This window comes from Amblyomma mixtum, chromosome 1, assembly GCF_055824585.1.
Source record: "Amblyomma mixtum isolate Tamu chromosome 1, ASM5582458v1, whole genome shotgun sequence".
In the NCBI taxonomy this organism is placed as follows: Eukaryota; Metazoa; Arthropoda; class Arachnida; order Ixodida; family Ixodidae; genus Amblyomma; species Amblyomma mixtum.
Window position 1 is genome coordinate 215,689,144 of NC_143012.1, and position 15,825 is coordinate 215,704,968.

Below are 15,825 nucleotides of genomic sequence, written 5' to 3' on the forward strand. Positions count from 1 at the left end.
GTACGGTGAATACGCCTACTAAGTCTGCGATGCCATAAACGGAGCCCTGTAAAAAATGGCACAGCAAAAACAAGTTTCACACATCTCCTCTCCACATCATCGCGATATTGAAACAATGTACCCTATAACGTGTTCTAAAAGCGGCCGCTGCTTCCCAAATACGAGTGAATCCAAACACGTTCTGGTGTTTCTCCTTCTTTCTTTCTTTCTTTCTTTCTTTCTTTCTTTCTTTCTTTCTTTCTTTCTTTCTTTCTTTCTTTCTTTCTTTCTTTCTTTCTTTCTTTCTTTCTTTCTTTCTTTCTTTCTTCCTTCCTTTCTTTCCTTCTTTCTTTCTTTCTTTCTTTATTTCTTTCTTTCTTTCCTTCTTTCTTTCTTTCTTTCTTTCCTTCTTCCCTTCTTTCTTCCTTCCTTTCTTTCTTTCTTTCTTTCTTTTGTTCCTTTCCTTCTTTCTTTCTACCGGCTCCCGTTTATCGATACGCCTCCACTTGTAGATTCTTCACTCAGCCAAGCGTAAAGGCCGCGATGCTGAAATAAGAAACCGCGGATTGAAGACCCCCCCCCCCCCCCCCCTACTTTACAAACAGGAGCAAACGCCTTCGGCACGGCCGCTATGCGAACGGGAAATCAAACAGCCCCTCGAGCTGCAGACTGCGTCCCAAACAGATCGGCGCCGCTGAAAGAGCGGAGAGTGCCGTCAAAACAAACCCACTCGTTTCTCGCACACGCGCAGGTGCCGCCGCTCGACATTGCTTCTCGGACGAGGAGCGGATAGCGCCTCTCGCAGAGAAGCCGCGCGAGATCCCACGCCTGAAGTATTGCCAAAGCCGGCGGGCGATCGAGCTATAAAAGGCCCCTTTCGAGAGGCGGTTTTACAAAGCGTGTGCACACCCTGTCTGTATTTAGTGGAGGGGGTGTGAAATACGTAGTACCTCGCCTCCAGGCGAGAAGCAAATAAGAACGTGTACGCGAATGGGCGTAGCCTTCTTGCTAGGCCGAAACGTCGGCGGCATGTGTACTACTACGCTTGCTTCATTTTACGCGTACGAGTACACGACCGCCGCGTTGGAGGGGTGTGGCGAAATCGGGTGGTTAGTTACACGTGTACAGCCGTCGTTCATTCACGAGGCTCGTTTGTTGCTTGTACAGCGTCTTGTTCGCCGCCTGAACCCCTCCTCAACGAGCTCGTTGCTGGCAGGCTAAATAGACGGAGTGTTTCTGGCGCTGCTGATTCAATCTTTTTCCTGCTTTGCTTACCGCCTCGTTTCATCGAATAGTGTCACGAGAACCGGACAAAAATTACTGAGCAAGACAAAGTTCCATTAATCACTATCTAGTAGCCCTCCCTACGCGGCTGATCTGAAATGGAGGTTAGGTGCAATTATTCCGTCGCCTGGAAGTAATTACCCTTCGAATGGCTATGTGTACGTATGTGGCGTTAGTATGCCGCATTTGATGCAGCTTGCAAGCGAACAGTGTGGATTAGTCAACGCGTTTCATTTCTTTTTTTGCGGTAGGCGCTTAAGCAGAAATCGCCCCGCCATTTTGTACATCCCGCACATATACAGAGTGGACGCAAGCCTCCGCTGGACTTCAAAGGTCAAAGTAGGGGCCGACAACACGGCAATTCCTCTCTTACCTGTCACGTGCAGATCGGAATAAAAGTCGCCCCAGAAGGCATAAACAACTTGTTGTATATGTTACATACAAACACTTCTAGACTTTCCTTCTTGCTGGTCTACGAAAATGACCGCGAAAATTGCTCCACAGCCTTCGCTATCACCCATAACTGCGCTCTCTACAAGGCTTATCTGCATCACGTGACCACAGAAGGTCACTGTCGAAAGCGCCCGCTTAATTGTTCCTGACTACTCAAGCCTACCTGGAGGAGAAATATAGCTATAAAGAAAGGAAAAACGCTCGGAACACTTCGGAAAACTATGCAGTCATCAGCGGAGAGTACGGCACTGAATGCAATCGCGAAGTTTATGAAACTCGCCGAGGAACACGACTTCACAACATCCGGGAGAATTAAACTCGCGTTACGCGACGCGACATCAGAGCCCAGCACTGCACCGTTTTTGCCGCAGTGCACGCGACGGCGTCCCCCAGACAGAAAAAGCCGCCGTCTAGCGTCCGGTTCATCGCTCTCTGTCGAAACGACTGCAGCGGCCTCTGTCGCTGCGCCGTGCATCGTCTCGCGCCGAGAGATAAAGCGGCAGACGCTAACCCTCAATCAGATCGCGTAAGGGAAGTGCTCACACGCTACACGCACAGGCGACGGCAGGAAGCAAACGCCCTCCGCAGCTCATTAAAGCTCGCGCGCTGACATTGTACCCTTACCCGGAGGAGGTCAATTAACGGAGCCGACAACAAAAGTGAGAAAAGAAACAAGAGAGTCAACCATCCGGAACACAGCACTGATAGCAGTGCCGCCGATATCCCCACGGCTTTTATGTGTCCGCCCCGTTTTCTTCACTTATTTTCTTCGACACGTCGAAGGAAGACACTGCAGCGGCGCGTATGTACCGATCGGGTGAATAGACATGCATTCAATTCCCAAGCGGAGGAAAGCACAGCGAGTTCTCGCGTCCGACGGGGATATATATAGCGAGAGAGTGAGCTAGATAGCTAGCGCTAACGTCCTACGCCGTTTCCGGCGCAAAGCGCACTAGACACACAAGGATGGTCACGCCGAAACTATCCATTAGCTCGGGTACATCTTCCAGCCGCGGGATCCGCAAACTTAATTTCGTCTTCTCGAGGCCAGACGTTTCCGCACGGGGCTGTATACACGCTACAGAGAACGTGCTGCATCGTAAACAAACCTCCCTCCTCCCCCTCTAACGAGGAGAGAGGAGAGTCTCTTTACGATGTAACTGGCGTCGCGTTCGCGGTCCGAGGCTTGCAAAGCCAGCGTCATGCTGCGCCCGCCCGTGGGCGCCTGCATCGATCACGACGTCGATCGCAGTGTGGTCCCCCTCTCTCTAACGTGCTACAGTGGCGGAACAGTGCGCGCGGGACCCGGCTAGACACAGCTGGAGCGCCAGGGAGCACTGGCCGACGCGGCGACACTGGGCTTCCGGCGTCGCATCGGGCGGCACGCCGGCGCCGTCGCGCCGATCGTCGTCGAATCGGGGTGAGGAGGGCGCCAACTCGATTGATGCTAAGCAGGATACATTGCCGGGCCGGCCGTCACATCTCTCTTCCTTCGCCAAACAAGAATGTGATGTTATCATCGCAGGGGACATTCCACTCCCACTGGCTCCCCTCGATATTGGTTAACCGGCGACGGTTCAACTGGCCGTGATATCGATTGGTCTTCCCGGCGCATTGGGAGGACAAGGTCGATTTGATAACCACTGTGTTCCGCTGCGTTTTGCTAACTCGCTAGTGGAATCGATATGGTTGCGCAAAGTCGGGTTCCGCTCCAATCATTTGCGGTCGATGTGCGCATTCATGAACTCAAATGTGCGCCATGAATCAGCTCTTTCCCGCTGTCTCCTAGCTGTACTTGACACGCTCTTATTCTATCTGTCACCACTGCGTAGTGGTTACGTCACGTATATGGAGATACCCCGCGGGATATACCCCATGCTATAACCCCAACGCGAATGATTACATTGGCCTTGACAGAGGATGACGGTATATAAGCGATGGTTCCAGATTGGCCCACATTGCCTAGCACGTTGTCGAAGATCACAGAACGTGGCGTGGATTGAGCTCAATTCTCAAAAACCGCAAGCACGAGATGAATAGGAAGGAAAAGATCCCGAAGGGTAACAATGGCATGATCGATACGCGCAGACACGCCACCTACTGATTCGGCGTGCGTGTTTAGAACGGGCGAACAATATGACCGCGCACCTCGACGAGCAGCAACAATACGGGGATAAATTACCCATGTCAAACGGTGCCAGTTCAGTTTCACTGCAAACGTTTCATACTTCGAAAAAAATTCGCGACCGACCTTGCGTGACAGTTTCAAAACGGTCATGGTCGTCAGCTTGCGGGGCGCGCCTGTTGCGTTGTCTCAGTTTGTCTGTCACTTGCAGTCAGCCCCACTACTTAGCCACAGCTACTTTCACATTATTTAGGTTGACCACTGTTCTCTTTTCCTGCGATTGATCTTAACCCCGTACCTTTCCTAGTGCTGGTCACCAAATCGTGCGCGAACCCTACACTTCCAGTAGCCTTCTGATTTTCCCTCTTGTGGACGCCGCCAGTTTCGGGATCCCAACACCGCAGGTAAAACCGAACCATGTGTTCGCTTTCTTAAAAGGCCAACGTATGGTCGCCCTCAGTAAGGACCAAATATTTTTCTTTCAGGCCATTTTTGCCTGGTTTGGTTCTTAAGGTTCCTTTAAAGGACTATAGACACCAAATTTTTGCTTGCGTGTTTTATTTTTTTCAAATGATGCGTTAGACGTTAATATACATGGATCACCGCGTGACATTCGGCCGCTGAACAATTTATAATTAAATTCCTTCTTGAAGCGTTTTCTATTTCATCAACCGAACTATGGCTGTGACGTGTAGTTTACCTTTCGGTGACTTGAGACATGAAAACAACGGAAATAAAAGTGCTGATACGTCGTTTGCTGTCATTCTAATATTAGGCTGGTTTAAATGCTTTATAGGGTTAAATCTACGCATCAGCTTTTATACTGCAGGTTTTTTTTTTTGTGCCTCACGTGACCTGCCAAATACACGTCACAGCAATCGTTTGAAACCGCAACCGAAAGAGCATGAGAGAAGAAATTCAATTATAAATTATTTACCGGCCGTAGGCGAATACCACGCGCTGATCCATGTATTCTAATGCCTTATGCGCCATTAGAAGGCAGAGAACAAACAACTAAAACAAGGTGTCTGTTGCCCTTTAAACTCCGTAAAAATTCTCTCTCCGCCAAGTTATAGCTCTCGAGTTCTCTGAAGAAGTAAAAATTTCCTGAACGGAACATCAATGCCTTGGCTAAAGCCTGTACTTAGTCTAGAGTTGCGCCATTCTAGTCGGCCAACTCCACGAGGAGTTGAACCACGCGCCTAGGCGCGGAAGCGCCTAAGCGCGTCGAATTCACTTCGTAATGGAGTTCGGACTTGAGCGCCCATGTGGCTCTGCGACATGCTTCGCGAGCTCTCAGCGAATATCGCGAGCGATACTCCGCCCGTGAAAAGAACGCAGACCGGAGAGCAAGTGCGCTTTCCCTCGAAGCTCTCGCCTCGACGAGGCGCATTCTGGCGGAAATATTGGGCAAGGCGCGAATCAGCCTTCTTTCCACTCCGATGGGCTAGGGCGACGCTATAGCATGCATGCCACTTCCGTAGTACACGCTGGTAAAAAGCTGACGAGGAAACTGAAGCCAGCGCCCCGAGAAGTTGCGAGCTGTTTGCGCAAGAATTCCCCCGCGGATTCCGCTCACTCGCCCGATAACGGGAGCCCGGCGTGCGTCAGCGGACCTCAGCCGCGCGAGTCATAGAGTAAACGACGAGGGACGGGGTGGACCCATAAAATTAAGGATGCCGAGCGAATGTACGCCTTTCCGTAATTGTTTGACGCAAAGGGATGCGTCCACAGCCGAAGTGTCGCTGCTTGTCATTACGAATTTTTTTATATATTTACATAGTTTACTCCGGTGGGGAATGGCCCTTGACGTCTCTATCCAATCAATGAAATTCGGCAGAGTAAATTATTTTACTCCTACGCCTGATGATGATGATGATGAAACATGCGCGAAAAAAAACAGTGCTTCTTTGTACTATTTGCGCGCTGTGAGAACTAGGAGAGGTTCAGAAATTCTTTTTTTAGCGATATAAGTGCGTTGTTCCATATTTAACTCCTTTTTTCTTTCAGGATACGCAGGTAGGGGTAATATTAAAAGTCATTACTCTCTAGATGGAGGACACCTTCCAAATGGCAGAAAGCAGTAGCCCAGCGACAAGGACGGACAGATAAGGCGCAGTATTGTTTCCCCAGATAGGGAAAGATATACTAGAATAGAATCAGCTTTCTCTATTGTGCTTTGCAAGCGCAGAATGAAATATTCTTGCTCTACAGGTCTGTAAGCCCGATTTGAGATTTACCTCTCTCGATATATGCATACGCGACAAGGTCCTTTAAACCTACTGTACCATTCAAACAAACAGAAAAGGAAATGTCATTTTCCCTTACCTTCATCGTCTGCAAATGACCACGCAGTGATCACACGCAATGTCACGGAACTGCTGCGGCAGAGAGACCACGGTTACCGTGGACCCTTCGTGACGGAATGGAGAAGTCGCAGCGGAAACGAGGACTCGGTAACGGCATAAGTCTGATCGATTGTCCCGCACGGGGGGTGGGAAAGGGGAAAGAGAGAACGCGCCTTCCCAGAAGTTTCCATTCATTGCACGCGCAAACTTGAAACACGGCGTGGCGTCGTAGTGTCTAGACGCACGATTACCGTGACTCCGACCAACCCATGCCGCCGAAGGCCGCATTCGTATATATAGAGGGGTGCTTGGCTCTTTATCTGTGCGTCCGAATCAGACGCTACGATAAAAGGAATATAAGCCGGACACGCGCCTTGTCGCAGTCGTTTAGCGTGTTTATTATGATAAGGGACGCGCCGTTGTCTCTTAGTGGGTAGCACGTGCAGCTGCAACACTCTTGTTTATTCAACGCGAAGCGCTATCTACTTCCCCTGAACGTCTTAAGAGGCAAGTAGAGCATAGCGATGCGCCGATAAAAATGTATCCGATAAGCGTGTATTAAGATAAGCGATATTTCACATGTGCGCTGGTAACATTCGGGGAAGCCAAGCTATAAGGGTGCCATCGAGAAATGTGTGACGTCGCTAAGTGGTAACAGAGCTGTCGAAGGAGCAACGGGTAGATGAAACAACGTCCGCAGACAGCGTGGGAGACAGGAGATGTCGGCGAGAAAACCGCAATGTTTTCGTGTGACTTTTGCAGAGTCTAGACGAGCTTATCGAAGAAGCGAGATGCTTCCCACCCACATGACCGGGTTTTTTGCCGGTTGAAGGAAATTTCTACCCCTTCGGACATCCGGCCCATATTGCTGTTGCTCATCTTAACGGAAATAAAGCAATGAAAACACTGCAGACCGCGCTGGAGGTTCCGCGTGACTGGAGATAAACGTCTTTCTCGAAATAAAGCAATGCGGTGTTGCGCTGTGGAAATACGCCGGCCTCCTCTTGTCTCGGCAGTCGTCAAATACGCGCTTAAGTGCTCAATGCGGTCGAGCTGCTGCGAGACAAGTGGCAATAAAGCTAGGGGCAAACACGCACAGAAGTTAAGCTGGCAAGCAGGTCAAAAAGAAATTGCGGCGTGGGAAGACGTAGGACGTCGTGGTGTTACACAGAATTGGACAAATGTACATTGCCACCACCTTCGTTTTATATACATTCCTCAGTGAAATACTTGCCTTTTTCAAGAGCAGGAGTAGCTCACCTCTTTCTTGAAGAAAGAGAAAAAGATTTTATTTTACGCGCAACTCCGAAAAGTCCCCCAGTCCAAAAACGGATGACGGTAAGAGAGCGCTATTAGGTGCATGCGGTTAAAACTACGCGATTTTCTCCAGGTTAATGAGTGACAGCCTCGGAAACAACTTGCAACCCTTAGAGAGAGCAAGGCACTGTTTTAGTTATTTTAAACAGCAGGCAAAGGGCGCAAATGGCACACGACTGTGCCACCTGTGGTTATGATCACGTGGTCTTATGGGCATGGACGCCCTCATACAACAACTGCTTTGAGGTATGGAGCTATTGCTGTCTTCAAAGTCGCGAAAAATGTTGGAATCGTTTCTTTCTTTTGTGCACGTCATTTGAGGTTTCCTTCAACTAAACGAAACCTACTTGCCAGCTGAACAAACTCTCTCACTCTAACTAATCTCCCGACATGTGCAGTACATGTACGCCTCCACCTCCTATGACTGCCAGTTGCTTTCCCGCCTGCTTTAATTTTCATAACGTCCGAAACTTGTTTTGCCTTATCAACTGGAAACATTAGCGACCGTCGCTCTGCAGGGGACGCATTCCGCCTGTCATCTCTCTTCGTTCCACGCACATGGCTTGTCTCGGCCTGCGAAGCCGTCAGTTTTTGTACGACTTTATTTTGACCGCCGTTCGCGCAGAGGCTTGAGCCCAGCGCGAAAAGCAAGATACCGACGGCGCACTGCCTCGGCCGCGGTCATCGGCGGCAGAAATCAGCTATAGGGCATTACAGCAGCGCTAGAATGTATATTGTAAAGGTATAGAGGCATGTGTAGGGGCCAACCACGGCAAAACAGCGCGCTTTCTCTTGTTTGCGCATCGAGTGATCCTACTTTTTGTTTTATTTTGAATCCCTATGTTTCTCTCTCTCTCTCTGAGGCTTGCATTACCGAAGCCTTGCTGACCTGTGGAAAGGTAAATCGCGCGTCACGTGATCAAGGGCAGCATTCCTAAAAGTCAATTCTGACCACGTGACTCTGGCCCATGACTAGTCGAAGCCTTGGCTGCTGTTTCGTGCCGGCGTTTCTGGGGTAATTAACATGAGGCTCTTGATTGGTTGACGCCAAATCTGCACCCACACAAGCGCTGCATAGCTTCACTTACAAGGACCGTGCCTTTAACTCATCGACGCGGGCTTTAACTTTTTTAAATTGTTTTGCACTGTGTCTATATGACTTTCTCAGTTCAAGAAAACACAAAAGCTGCAAGACCTCCCGCTAAGGCTGTCCATGATTTGGATCGCGAATCAAACGAAGCTCGTAAAGGAATGTTCTCTCAAACAGCGCAGAACGACGGTAAATCATAGAAGGAAATCGACGATGTAACAACGACTGTGTTGTGTCCTTCAGTTTGCCTAGCTTGTCATTATTCTGCGCTGTTTGCCGAATATCACCAACTCTAACCCAGACGTCAATTTTAAGACGTCAATCTGATTGCGTAGCTGAAAATGAAGTTGGGCAAAAAGCAGGAAATCGGCTCACCACGTCCGCTATACACCACAAATCTGTACGCAGCCCAACGGTGTATCGCGATATATCGATCTACAGGCGCCGTTAGGCATGCATGCTGATCGATCCTTCTATCGCATTCGTACCGGTTCATGCAAAAATGGAGAGCCGCAATTGTAATTCACGAGCCGTCATCGGGCGGATGTGAACTCCATGAACGAGCGGGCCTGGACGCGACTCAAAAGAAAGAGAAAATGTTATAAAGGCGTCTCCCCGGCATAACGCAATTCAGTACCACTCGTGGCGCGGACCGTATTCCGTGCCGCAGCTGTGTGCAGAGGACTTGTTGCAAGTGGACAACGTGTGCCGGTGTCTTCTTTTCTGCATTCATTAATTTGTTCTTTCTTTTCTTTCCCCCAGTGCCGTCGCTCGGATTTCATCAAGCGGGTACTTCTGGCGGACAGACGGAGTCTCTGCACTCTCGTTTTGTAAATGACGAGAGAGAATGTCTCCCAACAGACCACGCAATCTGCATTTCATACTGCATAGACACGCTTCGCGACGCGCTCGGATAAATGCGTAGCGATGCGTTCCCTAACGTTCCGAAATACCTGTTGTTTACACTGAGGGTGCAAGTGATACTACGCCGCGCTTTCTTGCACTGACATGTTTTTCTGGAGTCAATGTAATACAAAATAAAGGTTCACTATTTAAAGCGTCAAAGTAAATTGGTTTATCGTTTGATGAGCCTTCATCTAACGCTAGGATGGACAAGACTAAAAAATACAGCGCGGCCCAGGCATAATAACCGTTTTCTCATTACAAGCTATGGGTCAACTCGACATTACAAATAAAAAAACGAGGTCTACAACCTCACGGGAATTTTGTTTGGGCCAGTGTGTTGTCCCACCCAGTGACAGCTGGATCCCCTATTCCATCGCAATCGTGTGGACGTTGCCCTGTGAAGGTAGGGGTCTCTGAAAACATTTACAAGACCTGATAGGTTCACCCATTGAAGGGGCAGGTCACTCGGCTCAGGGGGAAACGCAAAAGCGGGTATACGCGGCCTCGGTAAAATAATGAGCGCCAGTAGGCTGCGCTTCTCTGCAAGTACGCTGTACAGTGCAAGGCGGCATCACTGTCGGTATCAGGCTAACGTGCTATGCAGGGGAAAACCCATCCTGGGAAAATAAGCACGACTTAAAGTTCGACTTCAAGACGCTGCTTGAAAAAAATATATATATTTAATAAAGATGACTGGAATATGAGAGGTTGGCTTGTCTAATGCGTCTCAAGATAGTTGCGGTCACAGCTTCTTATCAAGGTATCCCATTCCTCCGTTATTTATAGTGGAGGCTCGGCACGGCGTTGGTGTGACGGTAAAAGTGGGCGAAGGAATTTATCGCCTCGACGTGCAAGGAGGCAGACTGGAAAGTTACTGAGCTAAAAGGCAAGCGAGTGATGACGTCACTACCGAGGGTTTCCTAAGCTGCGGAAAGATGCCGTGGTCGAAAGGGAGTATAATTGCGGGTCAGCCAGGCGTCGCGTTGTTATTATGCACATAGATAAGCCCGTCTGGCGTCTTAAACCGCCTGGGAGATTCCGTGCACTGCAAGTAAGTCGCCATGAGTGCAAATATGGCAACAAGCACACGATAAAACTTACTCTGCGTCACGTCTGGAAAGGAGAAGATGCGAAATCGCGGCGGAATTATTCCACGATTTTCGAGAGCGGGCCGAAGCGACGCGATGCTTTTGTTGATTCCTCTACTTCGTCACTTGTCTGGTCTTGTTTAATAACACGTTATTTGAGCCCGTGAACTTCACGCTTGGTATCAAGTGATTAAGATCTCGAATAAATGGACCTGGCAATAAAGCGCTGACGCTGGTGAATCGGACCTCATGAACCGTATCACTATACCCATGGCAGATCTGAAAGACCGTTTTGTTGAACGCTAGCCAGCCGTGTACGTTCCCCTGCATAACATTCCTAATCTTTCATTCATTTTACTTTCATTGGTAAGCGAGATGTATCTCCGCTTAGACCTCGCACTGATACTTACCTACCTTCTTCTCTGCTTAACCAGTGCGCAATCAACTTTAATGAACTACTGCCACAAACAAGCAGCGGGTCTCCCGCCGAACAAACCGTCCTCAAATATTGTTTGGACGCAGCGGCCACATCATAGCTTCCCTCTCCGCCTTTATTACATCGGACCACCTTTTCTCATTCATTTAACACCGTCTCTCTGTTTCTTTCTTTCTACTTTCCCAACTCCCTTTATGCCCTGACGCAATAAATAACGTTATCAAAAAAAACTGTTACGAACTTCCAAGTTTTTCTCTTTCAGCCAAGTCTTTCTTGAAGCAAGTCTGAAATAGGTCGGTTTGTTTACAAACAGAGTGAAACGAAACCAGGGTACGTTTTTTCTTTTTTGGGGGGGCATCAGCGCAGTTCACAATGCATTAAAAGTGGGACGAACGTTCTTTCCAGTCCCCTGCTGGCGTCTCAAGCTGTGAGTGCAGCCGTGTATGTACTACAGCATGCGCGACATCATCCTTTAATGCCGATGTGACGGATCATTACCCGACATTACGCTGCGCTTTCGACATTTTTAGACTTACAATGTCACTGTTCATGGCTTGAGTAAGTGACATCGTGCTTGAGTAAGCGGCATCGTGTCAGTGCGTTTAACTGCCACGAGACATCGGCAATCCAACTTGTAATTCTAAGCCTGCTCTTTACTATCGTTACATAACTAAAAATTCTGGACAAATGCATCTTTGAAAGGGAAAGAGTTCATGAGTACAGTTTTTTTTCTCCATACCTTGTAAGATTTCACTATATCAATCAATATATCATCACATCTCTCGTAGGCAGGCTTGGGTTTTTTTGCAATTCACGCTTTTGCTGTCGTCAAAACCGTTCCCCATTGGTTTTCTATGGAGGTCTTAACTGCTCGATGCGAGCGACGGAAGCACTATAAAATTAAGATTCGCGACGCGCCGGAAGAATGGACCATTACCTACAATATTTCAGTACCTTACAGTCTGCAAATATTAAAACATTTTCTCCAAGAACGTTATCCACCCTACCATCCAGGCATGTTAGTCATTCAGAAAAAAATAGGTTAGAAATACTCTCGGCCTCTCCGCCAGATTCGCTCAAGCTGGAATAAAGCCTAACCATGAGACAATTCCCAACAACTCCCCGTGCTTAACGGCTCTCTTGTGACATGTGTCCACACAAATCACAACGCTTCCACACGGATTTGGAGTGTCCATATGCTTGTCTCTGCATCTTCTTTGAATTTACGAAAGGTTAAGGCTCATACCCTTCACATCGCCAATACTGATGCTAAAATATTCGTGACATTTTTTGACATGTTCGCGCCATTTTAGACATTTTGACAGTTGACTCCAATCTGGATTTAATCTTCATTTTGCCTTTCCTTAAAAACAAACTTATTCGGAAAGCATTCGCCGTGCACTTATCAATACTTACTCATTTGAAAATATTTTCTTTAAAATCCTTGTTTGGCAGTATATACTCGATGTATAAGCAGACTGCGGTCTTAGATGTGGGGATATAACCAAAGTTCTCAGTGCTGCGCACTAAATGTGGCGATATACTCTGCGACTTAAAGCAACACCTTTAAGAACTTAAAGCACCGAGGGCAGTTTCGACTATGTACGCGCATCCTTTACCACTTTTCACTGGAAAAGTTTTGTCCCTAACAATTTTAAAAATTTTCTTTCAGACTGCCGTTAGTGGCTGTTAAAATGCTCACAGCGTTGCCAGACCCCGGAGGAAAAAAAAACCTCACAGAACACGTGTTTGTGTTTACATTCGCGCTTCTGCGTTTCAATAAACACTAATACGGCGGTCAATCCGGATTTTAGGTAGGATCAGAACTACTGAGGAGTTGGTACTCTTTCAGGTGCGCGCCATGTGGTAGAAAAATATCATCGAGTCCTTTTCTCTCTCTCTTTCGAGATCAGGACTATCGATTACTGCACTTCCACTGGCGACCCCGTTGTTGGGGAAGGGACGGAGCGCGCTATTATCCGAGCGGAAAAAAACCCATAACAGACGGGGTCACAAGCCGGCGTCATGAGCCGGTGGAAAGAAACAGCGTGTATAGCGCTCCTAGCTACGGAACTGAACACAGTTTGAAATCCAAGAAGGGAGCGGTCCTCTCCAGCCTCCGTGGAAGGAGGTGGGGAGTAGCGTCCAGGGTAGCTTTTTCAAGCGCAGATAGCGGATCGAGGACTTACCTTGTAGCGCATCACTTTGACGGGGGAGTAGTCCATGCCTCTCTATGATGAGGACGACGTTCCCTTGGCCCGGAGTCCGTGGCTCGATTCGGATGAGGGTCCGGACGCTAAGAAGAGAGAGTTCAGATCACCGCCTCCGTGAGCTGGGTCCGACGATCACTGAACGGGGTCGTCCGCACGCCTCCGAGATCAGGGTTACTACGGACGGTTCGTCGCGATATTATTTTCCCTATCCAACACACGGACAACGTGCTCAGTTGGCGTAGACTCTCTCTTTGCCGGATGCGAAACGCACGCGCGTGGCGGGTATATACTCTTACGTGGCGCTCTCCTCTCTAAAAAAGAGCCAGCAGGTGACTTATGTGTACTCTTTCTTTCTCACAATGATAGAGAGAGAGGAGGAAAAATATCACGCAGCTGGTGGCCCAGCTCTCTAATAGCGTTTCGGGAGGATGGTGGCGTATGTAAGGACTGAGAGATCCGCGCGGTTCGCGGTTGCCTCAATGAATGGACTGCCTCGGCGGCGTGCGAGGGTAACGCGGGCTGATCGCGAAACTGGAAAGGCACGTGCGTCGCGTCCAGCTTCTAGCGTACACACTGCGCGCGCTGGTCTCTCGTTATAGACCCATTTGCCTCCTCTCGCCGGCTGGCGGAGGGGAGAGGGACTAGTGAACCAACCGGGAGAGAACGTGGCGCGCACGTCACGCCGTCGCCGCTGCGCGGCGCTGCTTGAGATAGCAGCGGTCAGCGCGCGCCCGAACGCTCGCGGGGAGCTGCTCGCGCGCGCTCGTGGATGGGTTCGTGTGGGCGCGTGTGGCTGTTTACTTCCGCAAAAACAATCAAATTTATTCGTTGCCTTTCGGATGTCGATCCAGGAAAGAAACCACTTCGGAACGTCTAAAGTGAATACAATCGGAGCCACTGACGCAGTCGTTCGCTCAACAAGACCCCGTGGAGATCGGGCAGACCGTTTCTAACCCATCAGATTCGGTATCTGAGAAGATGCCGAAAGCTTTCAGCCTTAACAGGTTGTGTCTAGAAAGGGGCGTGCCTACGGCGAGTGTGGCAACCCCGGGAAGGCACTAAGACGGCCTCAGTGTAAAGTCGGCATTGACTGTTTACATGGAACATGGGGCTTGTGGGTCGGCCGGCGGCTAGACAGAAAGGTAAGATATAAAACAGCAACAAAATACAATCTCGGAATGACAACTGTAGAATGGCATGTAGATCCGCGAAATATCAAAATACCTCTCACTGAGCCGTAGTTCAACAAACACTACGTCTCTTGATGGAATTCATCAAAGCGTTTGAAGAGTGAACCGATGTTATATTTTCACATGTAGAGTACTCGGACGTCATTGTACTTTACTGACCGTTTTCGCGTGCTGTCACAGTGCCGTTGTATGTATGTTCCCTCCTTGCACGCATGGCATTCGCTGTCAATGACAGTATAGTCAACGAACCTGTAGAGTGGATTCTTTTTTTTTTTTCATTTCAGCGAGGTACGCTACCTATGCAGCGCTCATTGCTGATCGAAGTGAGCACGTTAAATGGACAGGATTCCTGCGAAGACCCAAATTCGAGCGCTCTGTTGAAAGGCGAAATCTTCCTCGTTTATTCATTGCTCTTGTAATTTCTGCGTGCGAAAAGTCGGCGGAACAGTAGAGTCATTTACTTGTATTTTTTAAAGTAATACGCTATGCAAAAAATACAAATAAAATAACGCTCTGTTGTAAGAGTAGGACTTCACAGGCTCTCTAAAATGCACAGAAGAGGGCCTTTGCAGACAGTTTTCGAATTATGCGTATTTTGAGCGTGAAGGTTGAAAAATGCCTTTTGATACGCAAGTAAAGTATTTTGAAGCCTTCTTACAGGTGGTACCTTAATCTTTGTGTCCATGCGGAGAAATGAACCAATAGATACTCCATTAAGAATAATCCAACCCCAATAAGACGAAGGCTGCGATATTTACCTGTCTCTTTAAAAAGCGCATTCCTCTTCAAAGACATCGAACCCGGCCGAGGCGGTCGAATTTCGATGGAGGCGAAATTCTAGAGGCCCGTGTACTGTGCGATATGTCAATCCACGTAAAAGAACCCCAGGTGGTCGAAATTTCCAGCGCCCTCCACTACGACGTCTCTGATAGCCTTAGTCGCTTTGGGACGTTAACCGTCATAAATCAAACCGTACAGTAAATTTTTAATTCATCCGTTGGCAAATTATAGCGATAAACACTCCGGCGAGCCCTATTTTTGCTGTCACGATAAAGACCAAATTTATTCAGAATCGTTTCTCATGATGCTTTGCAACACCGCTCTCACGATTCTTTTTTCCAAAGAACTGTTCAATCTACAACAGTCAGAGAGTTTCAAGCAACCTTACAGGACGACGAAGTCACTGTCGTCATTTAATTCCGCAAAGCGAACGGAACCAACTCCTCTCGTTTCTGAAGTTGAATACCGCACCGGCGAACACTTCCGTCAACAGCGCCGCGCGCGCCCACCGGCCGAAACCGGCGCGCACCAGTCCAGAAGCTGCTTCGCGGCGGTTTCTCCACATACTCTTCCACCATCTGGCCGCTTCCAGGGGGCGCCACCTACCAGCTGTTTT

General features: G+C 48.7%; 1 protein-coding gene across 2 annotated transcripts in view; it reads right to left on the bottom strand.

Annotated features, from left to right (window-relative positions):
• LOC149370800 (sodium- and chloride-dependent glycine transporter 1-like) overlaps positions 1 to 13,819 on the bottom strand; it is a 110,946-nt gene extending 97,127 nt beyond the window's left edge. Inside the window, exon 1 of one of the 2 annotated variants that reach the window (XM_089563190.1) lies at positions 13,216 to 13,819. In XM_089563190.1, the coding sequence (XP_089419316.1) occupies positions 13,216 to 13,251 (36 nt within the window). In that variant the 5' untranslated portion in view covers positions 13,252 to 13,819. Of the gene's footprint in view, positions 1 to 6,169; positions 6,431 to 13,215 lie in introns of those variants that run through there. The other variant, XM_089563203.1, reaches the window with a different exon arrangement.
• Positions 13,820 to 15,825: the final 2,006 nt, after the last annotated feature.